The sequence below is a fragment of the Lagopus leucura genome, unplaced genomic scaffold (assembly GCF_019238085.1).
Source record: "Lagopus leucura isolate 7727_CA_CO unplaced genomic scaffold, USGS_WTPT01 140-18_obj-0_obj, whole genome shotgun sequence".
NCBI classification, from domain to species: Eukaryota; Metazoa; Chordata; class Aves; order Galliformes; family Phasianidae; genus Lagopus; species Lagopus leucura.
Window position 1 is genome coordinate 25828 of NW_024962920.1, and position 22436 is coordinate 48263.

Consider the following 22436-nt stretch of genomic DNA (forward strand, 5'->3'; position numbering starts at 1 on the left):
GAAAGGAGGGTTGTGGCAACATCTGCTGTCTGGAGCTGAGCAGAAGTGAGAGAGGGAGGAGTGCAGGCCGGGGCTACACTGCAGCATGCAGCCTGCCAGCAGGTGTCACCCACAGACTAATAATGGCATGGTGCTAATTGGGAATGGTTTTCTGTTGCTTGATAGATACTTCTTTCTAGAAAAGCCTTAGGATCAAGAATACAGAAACACAGAACCCAGTGTGAAAGGAGCTGCTTACGATCCTCATGTAGGGATGGAGCAAACTGTAGGCATGTGAATTTTCTTAAGATCTGATATCTGAGGGACTTAGAGCTGCAGGGAGAGACAGGCTGCCTCAAACGTTCATTTTAATCAAGCATTCCATCTGCCTCCTGTCAAGTTTGTGCACCTCGATGGAGCTGAACCTAATGGCGACTAAACTGCTGAGTCCTACACAACTGGATTTAGCTGGGACGCACAGCCTACAATAATAATTTAATGCAGATGTGCATTAAAGCAGCTCTAGCTGTGCAATGCACTGCCCAGATCCAACGGGGCTCTGAAATCTCCGCCTGCTTTCTTGTAATATTTATACATATTTCTACGCGGGAGCTCCAAATGAGCAGGGCAGGGGGAAAGCAGGGCCCAGCCCAGCCTGACTGCGGCCCTGAGGGCCGTTCTACCACCCCAAACCCCTCGGGTTGAGGCCGAGCCCAGGGCGTCCTCATTGGGCCCCATGCCCCGGCCCGCCCCGCCGCCCGCCCCTTTGTTCTGCGCCCCCCGACCGCGCTCCGCCACTGGCGTAAGCCGTACTTGCGCAAGTCGCGCGTTCTTCCCCGCCCGGCGTCTGCGCGCTTTGCGTAGAGCCGCTGTCAAAGCGGAGCCATGTGCGCTGGGCGCCGGCTCTGCCTCCCCGCCTTTTGCGTAGCTGTCAGGGCGCCCCGGCACGCAGCCCCCGCCGTATTCTTGAAGGCTCTGCGCCGCGCCGGCGTCGGGCGGAGGCGTGGTGGCGGCGTCCGAGTCTGCCGCGGGGAGGGGGGTAGCGATTCTGGAAGCCGGACTACGCCGTCTGCGTGGCGGGAGCGCCGTGCAGCCGCAAGGAGCGGCCGCCCCCTCCCCCGCCAGGCGGCTTTACGCCGTTTGCGTAGCGTGCCCCAAGATGGCGTCGCGGTCGTCGTCGGCGGCGGTGGCCGGAGCGCCGGCAGCGGCGGCGGAGCGGCTGGAAGCGAAGGGAGGGATGAGGCGGGCGAAAGGCGGCAGCGCGTAGCGGGCGGCTCCCGGCCTGCGGGACACAGAGACCGACAGAGAAAGAGACTCGCGGGGAGGCGGGTCCCCCTCCGTCCCCCCCGTCCTTCCCCGCCCGCCCCTCGCGGGAGCCCCGGCGGCTCCTTCCCCGCCCGCCCCCGCCGCCTCTCCAGGCCTCGCCGTCCCTCGGGCCGCCCCTTGGGAACGGAGGATGATGAAGCTCAAGTCCAACCAGACGCGCACCTACGATGGGGACGGCTACAAGAAACGGGCGGCCTGTCTGTGCTTCCGCAGCGAGAGCGAGGAGGAGGTGAGGGCCGGGCCGGGCTGCGGGCGGCTGCTGCCCTGCGTTGCCCGTCCCGTGCGCAGCGCTGCGCGGGTGCGTTCGTTCAACGCTGGGAAAGTTGGGGCTCTCCTTCCCCCTCGCCCCCCCCCCGGGGGGGGGGGTGTTGCTTTTTTTTTCTTTTTTCTTTTTTCTTTTTTTCTTTTTTTTTCTCCTTTATCTCTTTGCTGAGGGATGGTGGAGCGGCTCGCTGAGCAGCGCCAGGCTTTGGCAGTGGTTTGGAGCAAACCAGGCTGGCAGAACTTCAATCCAGAGCATCACATGAGATGGGAGAGGAAACCTGACCTTGGGTTTATAAAAAGAAACGGGGATAAAAGGGGACTGATGGGAGTGCCAGGAGCTGCTGTCCAGAGAGGCTGGGGAGGAAGTGGGAATTAAAGGTAAATTGGGTGCTCTGAGAATGGCAGTGCTGCCAAGGACTCGGATTGTAGCTGATGGTGGAAAGAGGAACTTTGCTCAGATGTGGATTTTTTCGCTGTTTTCTCTTTTAATGTGCCTTTTAATATGCACAAACGAGGCTGCAGGTCTTCCTTGCTTATTAGGGAGTCAGGCGCACCTCACTTCATTGACTGGCTCCTGAGTGGCTGTTCTGAAGGCTTTGTTCTCCTGATTATCATATTTGTAGCTACAGGAAATCGGAAGGGAATGCAGACAGTTTGCTGGAGGAAAGTCAATTAGCATACTGTGCAGTTATTATTTAACGTGGTGGTGGAGGCTTAGCAAAGCCTTTGTAGTTGCACTGTCACAGTGAAGAGTGTCAGCATCTCAAGCGTGAATGATCTGAAATAAATGTAACAGAAACTTGTTGCAGCTGAGCCTTCCCACCGACTTTCAGGAAATTTATGATCCTCTGAGATAACTATGAAGAAGACTGTAATCACATTGTGTAATGATGCTGGGGCTTATCAGCTTGTGTGGTTGAAGGCATCTGAGTTTCCTGATGCAACTTCACCCAGCTGGGGAGGCAGTTCTTAAGAACCAGTTGTTAGGCCACGTTAGGCACGGAGAACTGTGTATATTGGGGCAATGTGAGTTCTCACCTGAGTGCTCTTTGCTCCTTTTAGTTTTGTCCCTCTTAGCATTTGGCCTCGTGAGTGCTCACACCGGAGAAATCAGGTGTGCTGCACTGGTCTGTGACATGAAGGCACACTAATTGCTTTGTTAATGATGCAGTGTGGGATGTAGATTGATTTCCTTAAGCGTGCGCACGTTGGTGCTTCGTTGTGAGCCACAGAAAGGGCAAATTAATGAACTATGGTTTTGTTTTATTTTGAATTGGTCTCCTGAGGACCTCACGCAGTCTTTCAAGCAGTGGATTTATTGATGATATCTGTGTGTTTAATGGAGAGCTGGAACTGCGTCGTGCCTTCCCATCTATGGCGTTCCTACCGTGCGGAGTCGTTCAACAGATTCGTTTAGGAAAGTTGTTATCAAATATTGATTGATTACTTTTATTGAAGTGGGAATTAAGATCTCTTTAAAGGGTCTCTCTGGGCAGGGAGAAAAAGAACGGAGCCAAAGTATGTTGGTAAAGATCTATTTAAAGTTTACTGTTGAAAAACGAAGGCCAAAGGCAAGCTTTGATAAAGGAGCATGCTGTACCAAAGCATTGTTTGTTTCTGCTTCTGGTTACGGCTTCTTTTAAGGGCTTAAGAAACAGTAGCTGCTCTCTATCCCAGCTCTCCTTCACTTCCCACTATGAGTTTAAAGAACTGCTTTGGAGTTCCTGATTAGTTCACCATTCAAACAGTCAGTGAGCAAGAAGCAGGAGAAATTCTGCTTTCCCTTACTGAGCAGACCAGCCTGATTTTTTAGGTTTACCAGTCTGTTACCCAGCAGTAAATGGGGATTGTAGAACAGAGCATCTTTGGCTGGGCGTTGCACTCGCGCATGGAGACTTAGTATAGCCATTCTTCTTGCTTCTTCAGTTGAAGTGATTTATTTTTTCCTTACGCTGCTTGAGGTTGCACATTTTCTCTGTATTGTGTTTGGAATCTACCACTTCTGGACATGAGAGAAGCCAAGGAATGCCTTTGGAAGCATGAAGAGATGCCTTTGTCACACAGCTCTTTAAAAAGCTGCAAAGGGAGAATTGGTTTAAGCACGAATCTCAAACGGAGTGAAAATACGTTTCTTAATTGGACTGCGTGGAAAGTCTGTTTCTGTGTTGTTTCACAAGCAGTAAAGCACTGCAGAGGGCAGGAGGGAGATCAAGAGAACCAGTGGCATTAATTCTAAGAGTGTGAACAGACTTCAAAGGACCTTTCAGCCACCCAGCGCTGGCACTCTGCTGTTCTCATCTTTTCACATGGAGTAAAATCCCTGGATATTTTGCTGGTTCAGTGTAAGCAGAGAAGGAGAGAACCCAGATCAAGAGAGCCCGAGTCTCGTGTTACCTCCAAAATCGCTCCTTATTGCCACTGTTGGTGTGTCTCAGTATTGCTGTTGTGTTATTCTTAAATAGTACAAGCTTTTTGTGTGCGTGTAGCCAGCTGTTTGAATGAGAAAAGGTTCCAGAACATGTCAGCAACCTCTCAGCATCACAGAGCAGATGGAAGCCTGCTTAATGGCAGCATCCCTGTTAGATTTTAACAGAAATAAGAAGCAACTGTTTGGCTTTAAGTCCCGCGGTGGTGTAGCTACAGGTTTAAGCATGCCTGCATTGTATCTGGTGAAAGGACAAGCAGCTCATTAACAACTGGTATTCTTTAAAGCCGTTTGGAGGAAATGCTTCAGGAAGAATAGCACCCGGGATCGGCGTGGTCTTTTTTAATTGCGAATGGAGGCTAAATTAAGGTGAGAAAACACAACTTTCACACGGAGGCTGGTAGGAGCTCTGGCTCTGTCGTTCTGTGTGTGCCAAGCCAGCGCTGTCACCAAAAGCCACGTTCAGGAGCCCCACGAGGCCTCAGTTGGGGAAAGCAGTTTGAATGCAAACTGACCGCTCTCTTCTTGCCTCTCCTGGGTCACTTTGGAATGAAACTGGGGTGTAGTACAGCAGTTTTCACATGTGAACTGTAGACTCTTGATGATCACACAGTGTTCCTACGCCGTCCTTTGTGCGTTTGCTTCAATGTAAAAATATTATTAGCTGGAACCACTTGGAGCACTTTGCTGCCTGGAAGGGAGCTCGGCATCATATGATCGTAGTGCTGTGTGTGGAATAGAGTCTGAGTCCTTGTTCCAGTGGCTCGGGTTAACTCTTGACATTCCCTTCAGCTACAGAAAAGGTTTGTGGTTGAAACCAAATAACGTTCTCCCTGCCTGCTGCTGACGCATCGCCACATCCCCAGTGGGAGACAGGCCAGTTCCAAAGTGGCCTGTTTGTGCTTCTGCCCTCTCTGCCGAGCTTATAACCAGTTTTCTCCAAAAGCAGGGGGTATTCTTACACCAAACCGAGCTTTTATCTAAGAAGTGCCTTTTTGTAATGGAAGCCTGTGTAAGCAGTTCCATGGTCTCTTGTACTTTCCCAAACTACAGCAGGATGAAAATGGTTGCATTTTCACTTATTTCGCTGGAAGCTCCATAAACTGTTGGGTAACTGAAAAACTGCTTCAGTTTTTATTCCCCTGCAACTCGAGGAAAGGGCTGCACCAACTCAGAGGCACACAGGGAAGAGTCCTTCCAACCCCGCGCTTGCACCTAAGAGCAGTGATGGCTGTGACTTCTCTTTGTAACAGCTCTGCATACGCTCTTTTATCTCAGTGTTTAATGTCAGATCAGAGTTTTTACCTGCATTTCTTGCCTTTCTCCCCTTGCTCTCCATGTGCTGTCACTGCCGAGGGCATTGCCAGGCTGTGGTCTCCTGCAGACTGGGCAGAAGCCGCTCTTTTCGTCCCCTTCTCAGGTTTTTATCATTGTGGGTTGGTTTTTTGTTTTGTTAATTACAGTAAATCACCTTTGTGATTTGTCCAGGTTCTCCTGGAGAAACTGAGGCAGATCAAAGTTAGGGAACTCACAGTTCTGTGTAACAAATAGTGAACTTCAACATTCAAAGGCTGTCTGTGATATCCAGTAATTGTGACTCAGGCGCTCAGTTTCCTGAAGCAGCAGTCTGTTCTTCAGCTGGGAGCCTGGCTGCAGGGACCAGCCCAGGCTCTTTCAAATGTTGTGAGTACCATAGTTTGTGTCCCTGTAGCTGTGCAGTGGATAATGCACGCCACCCCCTTGTCCTCAGAAATTTCAGGTTAACATGTAAAATTCAGAGGGATGCAGCTACCTACTGGGGAGGTTTTTACTTTCTTTTAAGATGCTTCAGGTGGTTCAAATGTTGTTTTCATCCTTATTGACTGGGATGGCTACTTCATCTTGTGTAACAAGGTTTACGTAACAGGTAGAAGGAAATACTGGTATATGAAAAGCTTCTCAAGCGTTTTCATGGCCCTAAGATACTCACATGCTTTATTTTATGAATAGAACTTGTTAAATAAAACAGTTAAGTGTGTGCAAATGCAGCTGCTGACATGCAGAGCCACTCAGGGCGTGATTTAGGGGCATGATTTAGCAGAGGGTTATTAGTTAGGGTGGTATGCTTAGATCGTGGTTAGACTCGATGATCTTTAAGGTCTTTTCCAACCTGAGCGATTCTGTGATTCAGCCTGTGTGAAAAAGACCCAACTCTTCATTTCCCTTTGCTACAAAGGCAGTTCCAAAGCCAGCAGAAGGAGTCTTTGGAGAGTTGTACGAGCACCGTGTGGCTTTGCCAGGCAAACCAAGGCTGTCAGGTGTAGGCTCTTTGGGAGTGCCTTGTTATCAGTGCTTTTGCTTCTGAGGCCGTGGCTCGGCCCCTCCAGCTGCCTTCTGCCTTGCAGATAATTCTTGTGGTTATCCGAAACGCAGTCCTGCTCGTGGCTGCGTCCTTCTGTGGGAGCGAGCAGCCACTGTAAAGTTACCAGAAATGTGTAGTACCAGTGATGTGAGCGGTGGTGTATGGAAGGCGTGCGGTGCAGGATGATCGATTATCACTATTCTAAGAAGCAGCCGAAAAACCAACAGGATTTTCTTTACTTTTTTTGCCTACACTTCTTACACTGTAGGTGCGATCAAAGTGCTTGAAATCGCATGAACTTTTCCAGCTCAGCTCTTTTCCCCTTTCTCAAGACTTGTGCTTTGCTTTTGTCATGTCCTGTAGGGTGAACGATTTCCCCTTCCATAGAATAGCCTGGGTTGAAAAGAACCACAATAATCATCCAGTTTCAATCCCCTGCTGTGTGCAGGGTCACCAACCAGCAGCCCAGGCTGCCCGGAGCCACATCCAGCCTGGATTCCAGCTTCCCACCATCCATTTGCTGTCTCTGTTTTCCAGGCCTGGCATCGTAAGTTAAATCAAAGTATGCCACAGAGCAGAATGTGGGTGTTTGAGCCCCGAACCATTGCTCAACTGAGAAAACTGTATGCTGTTGAGGAAAAGCAGAACTCCTGTGATGGTCAGGAGCAGGCTGTTTGGTGGCTTGCTGTTGAGGTTGTGCATTGCAGTGTGCAGGGCTGGCTGTGACCTGCTCACCACAGGCTGTGCTCTTGCTGCCATGTGTTGTGTTAGCTCTGTAACGTGCCCTGAATAGCAAGAGGTCACAAGGAGCTGTGCTGCGAGCCCCGTGCTCCTTGGCATGCTTCTTTGGGCTGTTCAGCGTTGGCAATTTGGCACAGCGTGTGGTTTGTGGTGTGGTGTAATGGAGGCTGTGTTGAATGGAAGAGTTTCTGCAAGGCTTTGCTGTGGGGAGCGGTGCCTCATGGCTCCTCAGGAGCAGTTTGTCACCCCCTGTGTCCATAGTGCTTCAAGGTGCTTTGATGCAGTGGGATGGATCCCCGTTTTATCTGTTATAAAAGCACTGAGTAAAAATATATTGGGGTTGTGAGAGCATTTGTTAACTTTGGGTAAAGCATAAAAGGTCTTTATAATCCTACGGTGTCCTGGCTGGTGATAAGGCAACCCAGAGCCTCCAAATCCTGAATACAGACACTCCCATTAAATTAAAACTTTCAAACAAAGGCAGATTGTACAGGAGGAAGACACTGAAGCCGGCCCTCTTCTCCACCCATCTCCCTGAAAGTGCTGTGAGACGTGCTGGTTCCTTGCAGTCTGTGTTCTAGTAAATGATGCTGAAGTGTGAAACAAGTTTTAAATATTGGGGGGAGGGCAGGTTTTCACTTCAGACACTCTGCAAACTCTTGGTTTTGTGACTTTATATTGGTAGAAAACATGAAATAAATACGAAGGCTGTCTCAGCGGCCATAAGCTGGTTTCTGGCAGCAGGATGGGGTTGGGATTGGGAACACCTGTTTGCCATCTTTGCTGCCTCTTTCCTGCCTGGTTGCCTGTATGTGTGCTGGGAGGCTTTTCCTGGAAGGCTGGCAGGTAGGCAGCTCTGATAACATCGCAGGTTAGCTTCTAATCGTGCTGCAGCCCTTTTGGTCTTTGCTGTGATGCTTCCATGGAGCCTCTTTCTAGGAATCACGGTGGTTACAATGCAGCTACTGTTGTTTTATTTATGGGTGGCTGCTGTTTAAATCGAACATTGCAAGAGAGAACCTGAGCCTCAATCTGCTCCGTTAACTCAGGTGCAGCTCGGCTGTGTGTGCCTGCAGCTTTTGCCTTGCGGAGCGCCGTTATTTTGGGGGGGAAGCGATGTGATCTGTGTGTAATGAAGCCACTGTAAGGTCAGCAGTGAGTGTGGGGCCCCCAGGCTTATCCTGGTGGCAGCCTCCTTCCCCTTTTCCCATGCAGCTCCCAGCCCTGTGCTGGGCAGCCTTGGATCTCAGTGCCCTTCCTGCTGCCCCGCTGCTGCTGAGCTTTCTGTTTGTTTGTCTGCATGCTGCTTTGAAGCTTGCTTACCATCAGTGCCGTGCTGTGTGGGAGCCCCTGCTGTAGACTTTAAACTTTTGCTTATTTTTCCAACCTTTCTCTTATTTCGTTGATTGTGGATGAGAGCTGCTTCTGAGCTGCCTTGTGCACTGCCAGAGCGGCTTGTGTTGCTCACTTCCCTGCTTTGAAATGACATAATTGTCATCCAAATCCTGGAAAACAGAACTTGGTGATGCGACACGATACCTGAAAATGCTTTTCCCAAAAGGCTGTGAGGCATGGCTCCAAAGGCTGCCCTGAGGTCCCTGGTGGGATGTGAGCCTCAGGGGCCCTCTTAAAACAATTACACAGCAGGAATGAAACGGAACTGTAAACCTGCCTTTGTGTTTTGGCCTGAATGAAATCAAAACCAAACAGACAAAAGCAAATGACAAAACCTAAAAGTCTAGGTTGTATCCTAACAGAGGTGCCTATGGTAATTATCAAAGTCTTTCATTAACAGTGGATCCAGGATATCTTGTGCTGGGCGAGGGGCACGAGTGACTGAGCAGCACATCATTCTTCCATTTGTGCTGCCTTTGCTCTAGAGATCTGGTGCTTTCCTCTCTGTTTTTAAGCAGATTTCAGAAATAAGCATTTTCTGCTTATGAATGTTTTCATTAAGGTCTCTTAGTGGTACAGAAATACACAGATGACTTTATGCAACAGATCCACAAGCAGTAACGTAGCTGTTAGGGGCGCAGCCACCAGGTAGACCTCAAAGAACAGCACACACCATATTTCTGTGGAATTGTACTGCAGTAGGCTCAGTCTAAATGAGCAGTTGTGTAACATTTCTGTTGTAAAATAAAGGTGTCGTTCCCGTTCTGTGTCCGTAGCTTTTCAGTGCGAGTTGGAAATTGATTGTGACCTTGTTGTGGCAGAAATACCGTTCCATCTCTGTGTTGAGGGAGCTCAGCCCTGCTCAGCTGCTATCTCCCCATCTCCAGGTATGCTGCTCCCCCAGCCAGCTGTAGGGGCAAGGTTTTTGCTGAGGAATGCGGTTGTTATCTTGGAGCCAGCATTCAGGCTGCTCCTCCTGAACACTTGCTGCTGTGTTGGGCAGATGGCGTTTTTATTGACTTGGGGGCAGTTGGTGAGATAGATGGACCGTGGCCCCTTGTGCAAATGGGGGGTTGGGGTTGGAGGGACCTTTCCACCGGGTGCCTCAGAATGCACTGTGTGCCTCGAGGTGCAGCTTTCAGATGGGTGAGGTTTAGAACAGGACGAGGTCTCACCCTCCTTGTGAACCTGGGCCCTTTGTGTGGGGAGAGCTCATTGGTAGCAATATCCTGTTGAAAGCTGCTCAAAAAGAGCGACCTTGGAGGGCACGCTTCCTGCGCTCTCTGGATGGGATTTCCTTTTTATTAAACAGGAAATAGTCTGATTACATAAAAGTGTGAGAATGATAGGTCTTTCCTTCCCAGCACAGGTTGTTCGTGCTAATTCTATTTAGAAAATGCTCAACTGCCAGACCAGCTGAAGTTAATTTACTTTGACTAAAACTGTTGTTTACACCTAAGAAGTTCCTACTGGTGCTGGTAAAGCATTGCCTCGATCCAAACGATCCAGCAGAATTAAGGCAGCCTGTTCAGCTGCATTCATTCCTGGTGTATTCTAACCTTTCCAGTTCAATAGACAGACCGTGTAGGGCTCAGGGGTTTGAAGGGAACTGCTCAATAAATGCTGCTGCTTCCCTGTATTGCAGGATTGAGACGTGGGCTCAGAGTGAAGCAGGAAAAGGAGGCTCTGGGGCATCATCTTTGGTAGGACCCGCAGCAGGTTGCTGATCAGGGGCATTCTGACACTTGAGAACACAGAGTTGAGTTCCAAACTTAGGAAAGGTTAGGCCAGCAGTTGCCAAAAGGTTCGTTGTGACCCCTCTTCAGTTTCTGCTTTAAGCTTTGCTGCTCCTGGTTGGAGAGCTGCTGTTTGGAGCCTGCAAACGATCCACGTTCACACCTGGTGTGTTCCAGTCCATGGGCTGCCCTCATTGCTGGGCAACTGCCTGGATGGCCCCAAAAAGGAAAAAAATCTCTTTGCAGGGTGGTTGGCTGGCAGGTGAGAGCTTCCAAAATAGAAAAGTACTGCAAAACCCCAACTCCTAAGCTTGTTTTTGTCTCAGAAGTGTAATTTGGAGGTCTGTAGGTAGGTTGGTTCCTGAAAATCAGTGCAAATCTTCTCATGATTTTCATTTCTCACACTTGTAGGTCAACATTTACACAGTAAAGCCTTGGATTTTAGCGTCTTGCTCAGTTTAACTACAGGATATCTGGTTGAAACAGTTATGACTGGCCTGTAACCTAATTGGACTGGTATGCTGGAAACTTTCTGGAGCAAGTTGCTTTGGCTCTGAGCTTTGTGCCAGTGAAATGATGAAGTATAGCATGATGACTCTAATGAACGAGCTTTGTTTAGAGAGCTGAAAAACAGTATTAGTTTTGTTTTTAGTTTCCATCCCTGCTCATGGATGTATCACAAATAGGTTTCATAAGCCCAGCGTCTCAGTTTTCTTTGGGGAATTTTCATCCAACTGAGGTTGTTAGTGAGCTTCTTGTCTCCAAAAGACAGCAAGAAGTCTAACAATGAGGCTGAACCCAACTGTGCAGAGCAGAATTACTTTGGAATAAAACATTCGAGGAAAAACTCCCACAAAAAGTCTGTCCATCTGTGCAGCCTTCTTGTGGGGCTTTTAGGTGGTTAATTACAAGCTTATATTTTGCTGGCACATCCCTTTGGGCAACCTCATCCAAACCCGAGGTAACCGAGTGCTGGCCCCAGAGCTGAGCTCCCTGGTGATTGCTGCAGGAGAGGCAAACAGGGAATTGCAAATCTTTGTTGAAACAATTTCACATCAGTTTTTTTGGTGGCCAGTTACCTGACCTGTGCACACCATCGCCATGACTGCAGAAGCAATCAAGGCTGAAGGTCCTGGTGGAGTTGAGCTGCACAGGGTGGAGGAGCTGAGCAGCTTCTCTGCCGTTTTGTGTTGTTGCATGACAGATATCCCAAGCAGCCGAGGCTGTAGTGACAGCGAGGACAGCATTGGACTCTTACAGTGTAAACATTGTGATGCTGTATCACATAGCAAATTGTTGTTTCGGTATGCAGAGGCTTAATTTGTTCTTCAGTGCTCAAGAGGAGCAAGAAGGTGATGGTTGAAATAATTTGGAGGGCCTTGGTGTTGTTGATCACGCAGTCGGCACTGCTGCTTGCACTGGGCTAATGAGACCATGCTGGAAAAAGCAAAGTGTTTTCAGGAGCTCACATTGCATTGGTCATGTTTGGAGGTGCGTGAGGTGCAAAGACAAATTCCCTCTTTCAGCTGGGCTCTAAGCAGCAGCACCGCTGTGTGTTCATGCATGTGCTGTGCTCCGTTCTCCTCAGGTGCTGCTGGTTAGCAGTAGTCGTCATCCGGATCGATGGATCGTCCCTGGGGGCGGCATGGAGCCCGAGGAGGAGCCCAACGTGGCTGCTGTGCGAGAAGTCTGCGAAGAGGTGAGTGCTTACAGAGCAGGAGCTCGGGGGGCTTTCGTAGCTCCAGCTTCTTTTCCTGCAGGTGAAGAGAAATCCGTGGGCAGTGCGGTACCTGCGTTGTGTGTATGGGGGAACCAGGGCCCGAAATGAAGGAATGTGGTGGACTAGATGGCCCTCCGAGATCCGTTCCAGCTCTAAGGATTCTGTGATAATTAAGGCTTCCATTTGGAATGAACTTCTTCGCAGCCTTACCTGAAAATAGTTAAATTTAAGCTATAATCACTTCAATGCAATGATACCCTCCTTTTTTCTTTCTTTGTTGTACACTTTCCTAAGAGAACTTTAAAAAACAGCAGTGCTTTTGTGGAGCTGCCTAATAATGGAGTGCATTAATGCAATAATGGAGTGCACCAGACCCTACCTCAAAGATAGCAGTTTCAATAAGTTTTGGCTTGCTACACGTTTTGAGCTTTATATGAATACCAGAATTTGGTGGCAAGAGTTACGAGAACAGAGCTGTGACGTGTTCATGTTTTTAAGTTGGAGCTGTTTCAGAAAGGGAGGCAAACAGCAGCACACAGAATGACCTGTGTGGAGAAGGCATGCTTTTCTATTGAAGCTGGAGGAGCTATTTTTCATATTTAATTAAAGGAATTTAAAGTCAGCAAATGGTAATTGACTACATCGCATGTAGAATTTGTCTTTAGGACTCACTTCTGAATATTACTGAATAGCAGAGATGCTTGGCTTCAGAAATGATTAAATGATTACATATGGATGACCAAGTAGGTCCATAGTTACATAAGGCAGGATTAAAATGCTTTCAAGAGGTTTATGAATCTTTGTGCTACAGAACAGAAACGAAGAGCTAATTGGGGGCCGTTGGGAGGAAGCTTCTCCACTGGTTGCTCTGTTTAATTGTCTTGTATATTAAGGGTTTTTTTTCCCCTAAGTATTTGGAAATGCCTGTCACTGTTGTGTATTTCTCTTTGGACATTTTATAATCTATCAGTTTATCAGAAGGATATGAAGGATTATGCAGTGAACTTTTTTTTTAGGTCTCTCTAGTGCTGGGGATTGCTGCTTGCGAATTTTGTTTCCAGCCTGTAGTACAGCTCTTGCTTTTTTAGGAACTCGTTAATCTTTCAAATACAAGCCAAAGTGAGTTTAACCAGAACAACGGGAATATTTTTAGCTACAGAGTCCTGCTTCACAACCTAATCATTATTAATTATGAAGTTATTTGATACAGAAGTCAAAGGTTCATTCAGGAGATGCATGGCTTCGCCTTTCAAACCCCTAAAATAAATCTGTATCGACCGTCCCTCTCTCAGGCAGCGAAGCTTGGAAGAGTTGCTCTCTTTCCATGACATCTCAGTGGTTGAAAGGAAGCCTTGGCATGGACTCAATCTGCAGAGAAGGAACTGGTTTGGGCTGGCTGAGATAATCCCCTCTCACTCAGCTGGTGTTCCCTCTCTCACGTGGACTGGTGCCGAATGAGGGTGTAATTCAAACTGTGGCAGCCTGGCAGGGTTGAGTCATTCCCAGCAAACCACCTATGTGCTCAAATGCTGCTCAACAAACACTGAGCACAGCGAGCTCAGAAAGCTGCAGGGTGCCTAGCAGAGGTGCTGACCTCTGCCACAGCCTGTCCTGTTGGTGCCGTGCAGCGGGAGGCTGCTGGGGTGAAGGCTCTCCTGCAGGCCCGCCGTGCGGATAGAATTACCTGAGCACTCCTGCGGTGTGTGGTCAGACCAGCTGAAAAACACAGGGCAGCTCGTAGGCTTATAAGGCCTTCCTCAAACCTGTTTGTGTTCCTGTGCTCTGCTCGCAGTATGTACACCAAATTAGAATGTATATCAGCTGCCTTGGGCTGGGTGAGCTGTTTACTGTAAAATGTTGCTGGGGAATGTGCCTGTGAGAGGGAAGTGTTTGCTACGCTCGTGCTGTAAAGGACTTGTGCAGCCTCCACTGCTCATCTGGCAGGGGCAGTGTTTTAGGAGGCTGCTTGCTGGGCAGCTGGTGTGCGTGCTAGCAGTGCTAGCTGGAACTTGCTGGTGAGAATTAGGCTGCTAATCCTTGTTCATCCTTTCATGTGAATTTCAGCTTTTTCTGTGTATGTGTGTGTGTTTGGGTGGGTTGCAGCTGAGGCTGCTTTGTGTGCAGGTTTGCTGCCTTTGCTCCTCTCCTGAGACAGGTCACGGAGAGGCCAGCAGGTCGGCTGAGCAGCTCCCACTGCCTGCATCAGGAGAGAGAAAACCCAGTGTTCCTGTGCTGTATGCACACAGCAGTGGTTATCCTGCAGGAAGGTGGCTTGTGTGCTGAGCAGTGATGGAGGGAATTTGCAGACTTGCATTTGCTGATGTTGGTATGCCTTTTCCTTTTTAATAAGAGCCAGTTGGAAGAGCTGGAAGGACTCAGTCCCCTTCAGTTGTGGTCTCTGTAGATGACAATGGACTGGTTTTTCTCAACTCAGTCATTTTTTTTTTGCATGGTATGCATTTTCTTTTTAAAACATGCTTCCCTAAATGAAGAATTGTAACTTGTGCATTCTGTGTTTTAATTCCATCATCGATGTGTTTGAGCAATCAGACTTCTCCCCCTTTCCAGTTTTCAGCATTTCAGAAGGGCTCTTAGGAAAACGAGGCGTTGATCGAGTGAGATCTGCCATCCCTTTGTCCCCGTTTGAGTTCAAGTCCTTGTCCTAGTTTACATAAGGACTCTCCATATTAATCTGTCCCAGCAGATGTATTAAAGCAGACAGGTACCAACACTTGTCACGCTTACAGCTGTCTGTATGCAATGCGAAGTGACGGAGCTCTGCAGGCAGAGTGCAGCAGATGAGCGCTCCAGCTCTGAGGGAGAGCCATCCTTCAGGGCCAGCCCCTCACTTATCATGGAATGATCACAGCATGGCCTGGGTTGCAAAGGAGCACAGTGCTCATCCAGTTCCAACCCCCTGCTGTATGCAGGTCGCCAACCAGCAGCCCAGGCTGCCCAGAGCCACATCCAGCCTGGCCTCGGATGCCTGCAGGGATGGGGCATCCACAGCCTCCTTGGGCAGCCTGTTCCAGTGCCTCACCACCCTCTGGGTGAAAAACTTCTTCCTAATATCCAGCCTAAACCCCCCTGTCGCAGTTTAAAACCATTCCCCCTTATCCTATCACCATCTACCCTTCTGGCACACTGCAGCCAGTCGCCCACACAGCTGTGTGCTCCAGGTGTGTTCTCAGGTTCCCCTTTAGAAAAATTACATGGCCTTCTAAAGTACTGATCATCACCAGCATAGCGTGTTCTTGGCTTCTTCCTTCTTGGATTTAGTTTCTCTCTGCTGTTGCATTCTCTCCTCAAAATGAATGTCATGTTGGGAATAAGGGCTTTTCATGGGTGTGAGCAACTGGTGAAGAACATGTTTTAGAAATAGCTGCCTTAAATTAAACTTATTATGGAGTGACTTTGAAGAAAGCCTCCACATTCATCTGTTAAACCCAAAGGCATTTAATTCTGCACTTATAGCATCTTTCACATCCTGACCTTTAAATACTGAGTAAATGTCAAGTTGTATAAAATTACACAAGTGTTGGTCGTGCTTTCTTCATGGGGAGCAAAAGAAAGATAAGCTGTGCTTTGTCTGTGATCAAACAGACAATGGATGCTGGTATCAGAAATTGTCCATCTCACAGCACTTTGATCTGATTGCTGGACAGTAGTTTCCCTCCCAAGGATGGCTTATGAGCAGTCTTTTCAGTTTCATGTGTTCTGTGTGTGATTTAGGATACAAATAACGATGTCTTTCAGTGCCAGCATAGGAAGCCCTGTGTTTTATCTGAAATATCATGGCAGGGGTTGTGAATGAATGAGGTGTGATAGCTGTGAGCTCTTCATACTTTTAGTAATGCTCTGTGCAAATAGCAGATCAGCTTCACTGCCATGTATCACCTTACGTACTCAAAACTCATATATAAATGAGTGTAATGCGTGGAAATTCTTTACTCTGGTATTTTATAACCATATGCAGAGGTGTGCATCAGTTGTAATGCAGGAAAGAATTAGTTAAATATAACCCTCTCTGAGACGCAGTGAAGGCAGCAAGAAAATTTGCCTAGCTGCTGTATAATTGGTGTCTTCAGAACTTGTCTAAGCTAGCAGCCCTTATGGGTGTGATTTACTGCCTTCAGTACTGCAAGCATTAGAGATCTGGGTGTTTTACCACAGTCCTCTTGCCCAGCAGTAACCTATAGTAGATGCAGGCTTTGAGCCTAATAGAGCAAAGTAAAATAGCTGAAATTCCAACCCACATTTTCCTTAGCTCAGATGGAAGGAAATAAAAGCTGTCCCTAGGAACAGATGGTGTTGCTGCAGGCTGCTTTTTGCATTTGACCCGAACTTATTTTCAGCTTTGAAACCTGAACCTGCTGTTCTTGGATGTCTTCGATAATTTTTCTTCATTCAAACAAGTTGTTCCATGAGCAGCAGAGTTGGTAAAACTTCATTTCCTCCCCATTTTGGTTGCTTGTCCTGCGTGCCCAGCCCATCCCTGCCATGTGCTGGTTTGGGGCAGCTGTGCGTAGGGATACGCTCCTGCTAAGGCTGCCTTCCAGCTAGGACCACCTTAGGCATTGCAAACTGGTTTGGGTCTGCTGGATGCATGGAGCAGAGAATGAGGAGCCTGAATGCCAGCCTGCTGGCCGCCCTTGCCTGGGGAGCACTGCTGCTCAGTGGAGTTGAGCTCTCACCCCTGCAGATGGAGCACAGTGCTGGGGCTTCTCTGTCTACAGATGATGGGTTTTGTAGTGCCCTCCTTGTGCAGGTGTGTGCTCTGGGGGTTGCAGCACTGCTAATGCCTGGGGGGGGGGGGGGGAACACATGCCCAAATAACTCGTGGTGCTGCTGCCAGACACCCTGCTGCAGCCCGCGGTTCTCAATCCAGTTACTACCAAGGAGAAAATTCCGGAGTCATCTGGTGCAAATTAAGGCTTAGATCCAGCGCCAGTCCTGGGTGAGCCTGTGGCTGGGCTCTGGCTTTCCAAGAAAATGCTCATCGACGTGCAGCAGGGATCAGGGGGGAAGTGCAGAGGGCTTGCTCCCCATAGAAGCCCTAAGAGGAGCCCAGAAGTTCTGTTATGACTGAGCCTTCTTTGCTGAGGGTAGCAGCTAAGGTATTTTACTGTGGTGTCACTGTTTACAGCACCTGTAAAGTTGGGTGAGAGTCATTGGACTGAAAGATTTCCCGGTCGATGTCCTTTGCAATCTTCAAGGCTTTACCATTTCTCACTTTGGTTATGGCCAGCCTAATGTTTGACTGAATCACAGCACTCCTATCACCATTTGCATGTGATAAACTCACAGACAAAGGAAGCCTCGGCGCTCCTTTCAGTTGCCTGACAATAATTCAGTGTGGTTTTCCTACAGCACCTTTGCTTGGAGTCACGGTTTTGTGCCATTTGGATGAGTAAGTCCAGGCTGAGTAGAGAAGGATGTCGGTTTGTAGACTGTTGCTTTGGATACCTCTTTGCTTCACCAGAACAAAAGGAAGGGCCCCGTGCCTGCCTGTGCTAGTGCAAGCATGCTGTCAGAGCTGGGCATAGGCTGCTTGGCAGTGCAGAGCTCTTGCTTAGTTTCCAGTCTGTGTGGCTGATCGGAGATGTATTTGTTCTCAGTCAGGTTGGAGAGCAGACAAGAACAGCCCTGGCTCTCCATTCAGTGCCTCTGCAGGTAGGGAAGGAGAGCAGTCATTCAGTAATCTCCTCCAGGAGCAGGTGGAGAAAATTGGCTTAAAACCTTGATTTACCTTTCCCATTTGATTGCACTTAATCTTTGGACGTATTTATGTTGTGAACATGGAAGCCTTCTGTCCTTCGCCTCATTCCTGCTGGCTGAATGATAGGGCTGCTTATCTAAATAAAACAAAGCCACCATTTGAGATTGCCAAAGGAGTTTCCTCCTTGGAATGAGATCCTTTCGAAGTGTTTGCTGTCTGGTTCACTCCTGAGAGCCATTAGTAGCAGCTCTTCAGATGAGGTAGCACTGCTCATCTGCAAAGGTCAGCCTGAGTTCTCTGTGCTTGCCATGCTGAGTGCATGCATGCGAACGGTGACCTTCGTGGAATTGCTCTTTGACTCCAGAAATAGCTCTGTGGTTCATAGCCAGTGACCCACCTATGGGCCAGCCAGAATGTCAGAAATACTGATGGGACAATAAATTTCATATCCAAACCAGTGTAGGGGTTTGAATTGAAACGCTGCTTCCTATTAGTCAAGCTCAGAGAGTGTGTGATGGAAAGAATGTGGGTTTCAGGGGTAGCTTGGGGTGGTGGGAGCTATAAAGCCCTTGGTTCCTTTGGGGCAGCAGTGGTGTTTGCTCTGACTGTTTTGGTTCAGTATGAGCTGGGAACTGAAGCACTTGGCTCCTAATTAACGAGAGGTCCTCCTTTCCAAAAGCATGTGACTCCAGCAACAGAGTAGTAGCTGAACAAACACAGAACGGTATCCCAGCTGCTCAGGACAGAGAGTTTGTGTAACTATTAAGCATTTAAATATGTAACTCCCCTCTCCTGAATACCTTTCCCTATAGAAACCCTGAGCCTGGCTAACTCAGGCTGGGGGTTGGTGCTGCAGGAACAGAGGTACTCCTTTCCTGCACTGCTCACCATGTGCTCCAGCTGCCAGGGTTGGCAGCTCAGTTTGCCTTCCAAACGTGGCTGGGTTGTGGGCCATGCTCTGTGTTGTTTCACCCCAATTGAGTCACAAAGCAAAGTCCCATCTCATCTGTAGCACTTGAATTCCAATCATTCACAGTAAAAAGGAGCATCTGTTATGGGAGGAGGAGGGCTCTGGGGGCAGGAGAGTGGGGTGGCATTTTGCATTCGCTTGGAGGATGTGTCTGAGCCCCAGCAGCGTGTGGACGTACGAACAGCAAGCAGGTGGAGGTGGAAGCTCGGTGTGGAAGGCGCAGCTGCTGCTTAGATCTCTCCTCTTTGTCCCGGCCTTTGATTCAGAAATCCTCCTTCGATGTGCGCCTGTGCTTTGTGCTGTATCACAGACACTCCTGTTCGTGTTGCGGAGGCCATGAGGCCACGTTACAACTCGGGTGGTGTTTGCTGTTTGCTGTAGCTTGCTTCAAACGGATGGAGGACATCCCTGAAATGCCTCAGAGATGTCAGGTTGCTTTGGTGCTGTGAGGATGTCTGACTCGTGCTTTGAAGTTATTTTCTTAAGCTGTAATTCTAAAAAGGTAAAACTGCTGAGCCCCAAGGTGATTTTTAGCCGTGCTCAGGCTGCAACAACCTTTAGAGAAGGTTCTGGTAGGAATTCAGGGTGTATTGATGTGCAATTAGTAAAGAATCATTTTTCGTTTTTTCTTCAGATTGAATTAAGAAACAGAAAATATTTGAGTACAGAAAAAGAAGGGAAGAAATGCTGGGAATGCATGCATGGTTGGAGCTCACAAAACATTTGTATAATTTATTTTGTGACCATTAGCTGAATTACAGCACTTGCTTCTTGTTATAAAGGAGCTGCTCCTGCACAGCGAATGAGGAAATGTGTACTGACCTGTTGTTAAAGCCTTTCTTTTTTTCCTTTCACCTTTTCTAGGCTGGAGTGAAAGGGACGTTAGGAAGATTGGTGGGAATTTTTGAGGTAAGTTTCAGACACAGTTTGGGGCTGGAAAGTTTGGTAGAATAAAATCCTCTTGGAGCAATAGTCACTTCCCAGTTTGTTGGGAAGTAAGGTGGGTGACGTGTTTGAAGAAAGGCTCAAAGTTCCTCATTTAATTAATATATATATATATATGTGTGTGTGTGTGTGTATATGCTGATCTTTTTGGTGGCATTGCTCACCAGTGATTTCTGCTCCATTTGGTGTTAGCAGTGGCAAGCCAGCACAACACTGAATCTCCTCAGTGCCTTCATCCCTTCCTTGGTGCCCCCAAAACACCAACCAGTCATGAGCAGCACTGTAACCATTTCCCAAAGTGATGTGGAGAGGTGTGAGTGCCCCCAGCAGGAGGGCAGAAACACAGGGGCACTGAGATGTGTGGGCAGGGGGTACCACAGAGAAACTGTTTCACACTTTAGGAACCAGAATATTTTTCTTGTCTTGCTGCCCCTGCAGGTACTTCCAGACCTTTCATTTAAGATGCAGTATTGTTAAGTGAGGAAAGCAGCCCATCAAGCACCATAGCATCCCAGCTGCAGCACACTACTTGTGGCTGCTTGCCCGCTGCCTTTCCTCCTCTGCTCACTTTGTCATTGCTCTGTTCACTTTGCCTTCCAGAATCGGGACAGGAAACACAGGACATATGTTTACGTACTGATTGTCACAGAAGTGTTGGAAGACTGGGAGGACTCTGTCAATATTGGTAAGTTTGGTTGCTTGGGGGGAAAAAAAAAAGAATGGTGATCAAATAGTTGGCTCTGTGGCCTGGGAGAACTCATTTCAGCCATGCAGCTGCCTGTACAGCAGTGCTGTGTTTAATTCCTGCACCAAGCACAGAGCATGAAGAGCTTTCCTTCCTAAAATTAGAAGGAAATGTATGTGGGCAGTGTGGATTAATCATTCTCTATTTTCTTTTGAAATCTTTGCATTTAAATCAGGTTCATAAATGAAAATGAGTTGTTCCTCACAGTGTTTGCCAATAGCACTGTGGCACCTGTGAGCTGATCTCCTTAGGCTGTGTCCTTTCTGCCTTTACTGGAAGAGCAGGGAACGAGCACTGAGTTCACTTGCCAGTTCACCAAAACTGGCTTGTGGTTGAAGTGCTGTGGATCGTCCTAAAATGATTTCTGACTTGAACAGCAAGTGCATCCTGGTGTCTTCTGCACTGCTGCTGTGTTACAGGCTGCAGCTGTTCTTGCAGCATGTGCACATGGCTGAAAGCTAATTCTTTCTTAAACATAGAAAGGTAACATCATTTTGCTGCACCTACTGATCTTTCTTTTTTGCCTGCAGGAAGGAAAAGGGAATGGTTTAAGATAGAAGATGCCATCAAAGTTCTGCAGTATCACAAACCGGTGCAGGCCTCGTATTTTGAAACCTTGAGGCAAGGCTGCTTGGCAAACAACGGCACTCCAGTCATGACCACGACGTACTCTGAGGGCTCTGTGTCTGACATCAGATGACTGAGGACGTCCCTGTGAGAGAGATTTTGAAAAACAGACTGAAACATGGATTCCCCCCCCCTCCCCTTTTTCACATGCCTCCTCTATCAAACAAGGCATGGGCAGCAGCCTGTGGCAGAGCAAGTGTTAAGAGTGCTGCAATTTAGTGCAAGGTGGGATTTTTTTTTGTTGTTGTTGGCTTTTTTTTTTTCGTTGTTGTTGTTGTTTTTTGCTTTTTTTGGATATGTATTTTGTAAGATACATTTTGTGCATGAAGTGCCCCTTTCCCATTACACCGCTTCCATTGCCTGGCGAGCGAGGCTGCCCGTTTTGCCTCTGCCTTGTGTTCTGAAGTGTCCCATTTGTGTCATCCCAGCCATAGCCACTTTTTTTTTTTTTAATTAAAAGACTTCAAATGTGAGATCAGCTCTTTAAGTCTTAGTCTGTACTGTAAGGTGCTGTTTGGACCTGCGTGGCGGTCACTTTCAGCACATGTATATAAACAACATTTTTTTTTTTGTTAGATGGAGAATCTAACATTTTAATTTTTTTTTAATCCTGGTCTGCTTTGAAAAGAAGGGTTCATAATTAATCTGTTTGCCTTTTGTTCTGTTTTTTTTTCTCTAACAATACACGTTCTGTGACAGTGCTAGTGGCTGGGCCAGTTTACTCCCCATTCAGCAACTCCCCATTTGGTGCAGTGACTCTTGAAGTTGAGGGCAGAGTTTTGATCACCTGCAGACATCCCTGCTGCTCAGTTGCTTCTCCTGCAGCTTCTGCCGCCGTTTCTGCTTTTCACATCAAAATGAAACAAACAAACAAAAAAGAGTTGGTCTTTTAGGGCTTGGCCAAAAATAAGTAGCCTCAGAAACGCTACGGTAGGAAACAAAACGTCTGTGGTGGGGATTCAGAGGGGGCTCAAAGTCTGGCAAACTGGAGTGTCAATCACCAATGCTGTTCTGCTGATCCTGCTGCATTCTGCTGATGTCTCTTCTTGTCCACATGCCTTATACCGTGCTGAACTGGATATCCTAACTTGTGCTGAAGCATCGGATTGTACTTAGTGAGTGTTGCTGCGCCGACCCTTGGCTGGATGACCACGAATATCCCTGAGAAGAAGCCCAGGGGGAAAAATTCAGGTGTTCAATCTCTTGTCCTGTGGTTCCGCAGCACTTGCAGTTGCACCATGGAGCACATTCAGAATGTTTAAGCTGTCCTCCATGAAAGGTACAGCTGACTCCTGAGCTGAGTTGCTGGTTGGAGGAGCGCACTGTTGGTAGGACGGCTTCCCTGATGTGTTGGCACGCTTCACTTTTTTTTTGTTGTTGTTCTGTTTTTCTTGATGTAAGTTTCATGCTGTCTTGATTTGCCAACAGTGTTGTCTAGTTGGGAAATAAAATGGGAAGGGTTGGGGCTGGGGGTGGGTTGGGACAGGTACAACTTTTGGGAGG

General features: G+C 47.9%; 1 protein-coding gene across 1 annotated transcript; it reads left to right on the plus strand.

The window, feature by feature from the left end:
• Positions 1 to 1364: 1364 nt before the first annotated feature.
• Positions 1365 to 21406, plus strand: NUDT3 (nudix hydrolase 3). The gene is made up of 5 exons (XM_042891043.1): positions 1365 to 1534; positions 11796 to 11906; positions 19481 to 19525; positions 20162 to 20246; positions 20837 to 21406. Exons 1-5 carry the CDS (start codon positions 1436 to 1438, stop codon positions 21004 to 21006), a joined length of 510 nt encoding a protein of 169 aa, XP_042746977.1. The 5' UTR covers positions 1365 to 1435; the 3' UTR covers positions 21007 to 21406.
• The last annotated feature ends 1030 nt before the right edge of the window (positions 21407 to 22436 follow it).

Coding starts and splice junctions, on each gene's coding strand:
- NUDT3 (XM_042891043.1), top strand. CDS start 1,436: ATGATGAAGCTCAAGTCCAACCAGACGCGCACCTACGATGGGGACGGC. Junction 1,535..11,795: donor GCAGCGAGAGCGAGGAGGAG/GTGAGGGCCGGG, acceptor CGTTCTCCTCAG/GTGCTGCTGGTTAGCAGTAG. Junction 19,526..20,161: donor GATTGGTGGGAATTTTTGAG/GTAAGTTTCAGA, acceptor TTTGCCTTCCAG/AATCGGGACAGGAAACACAG.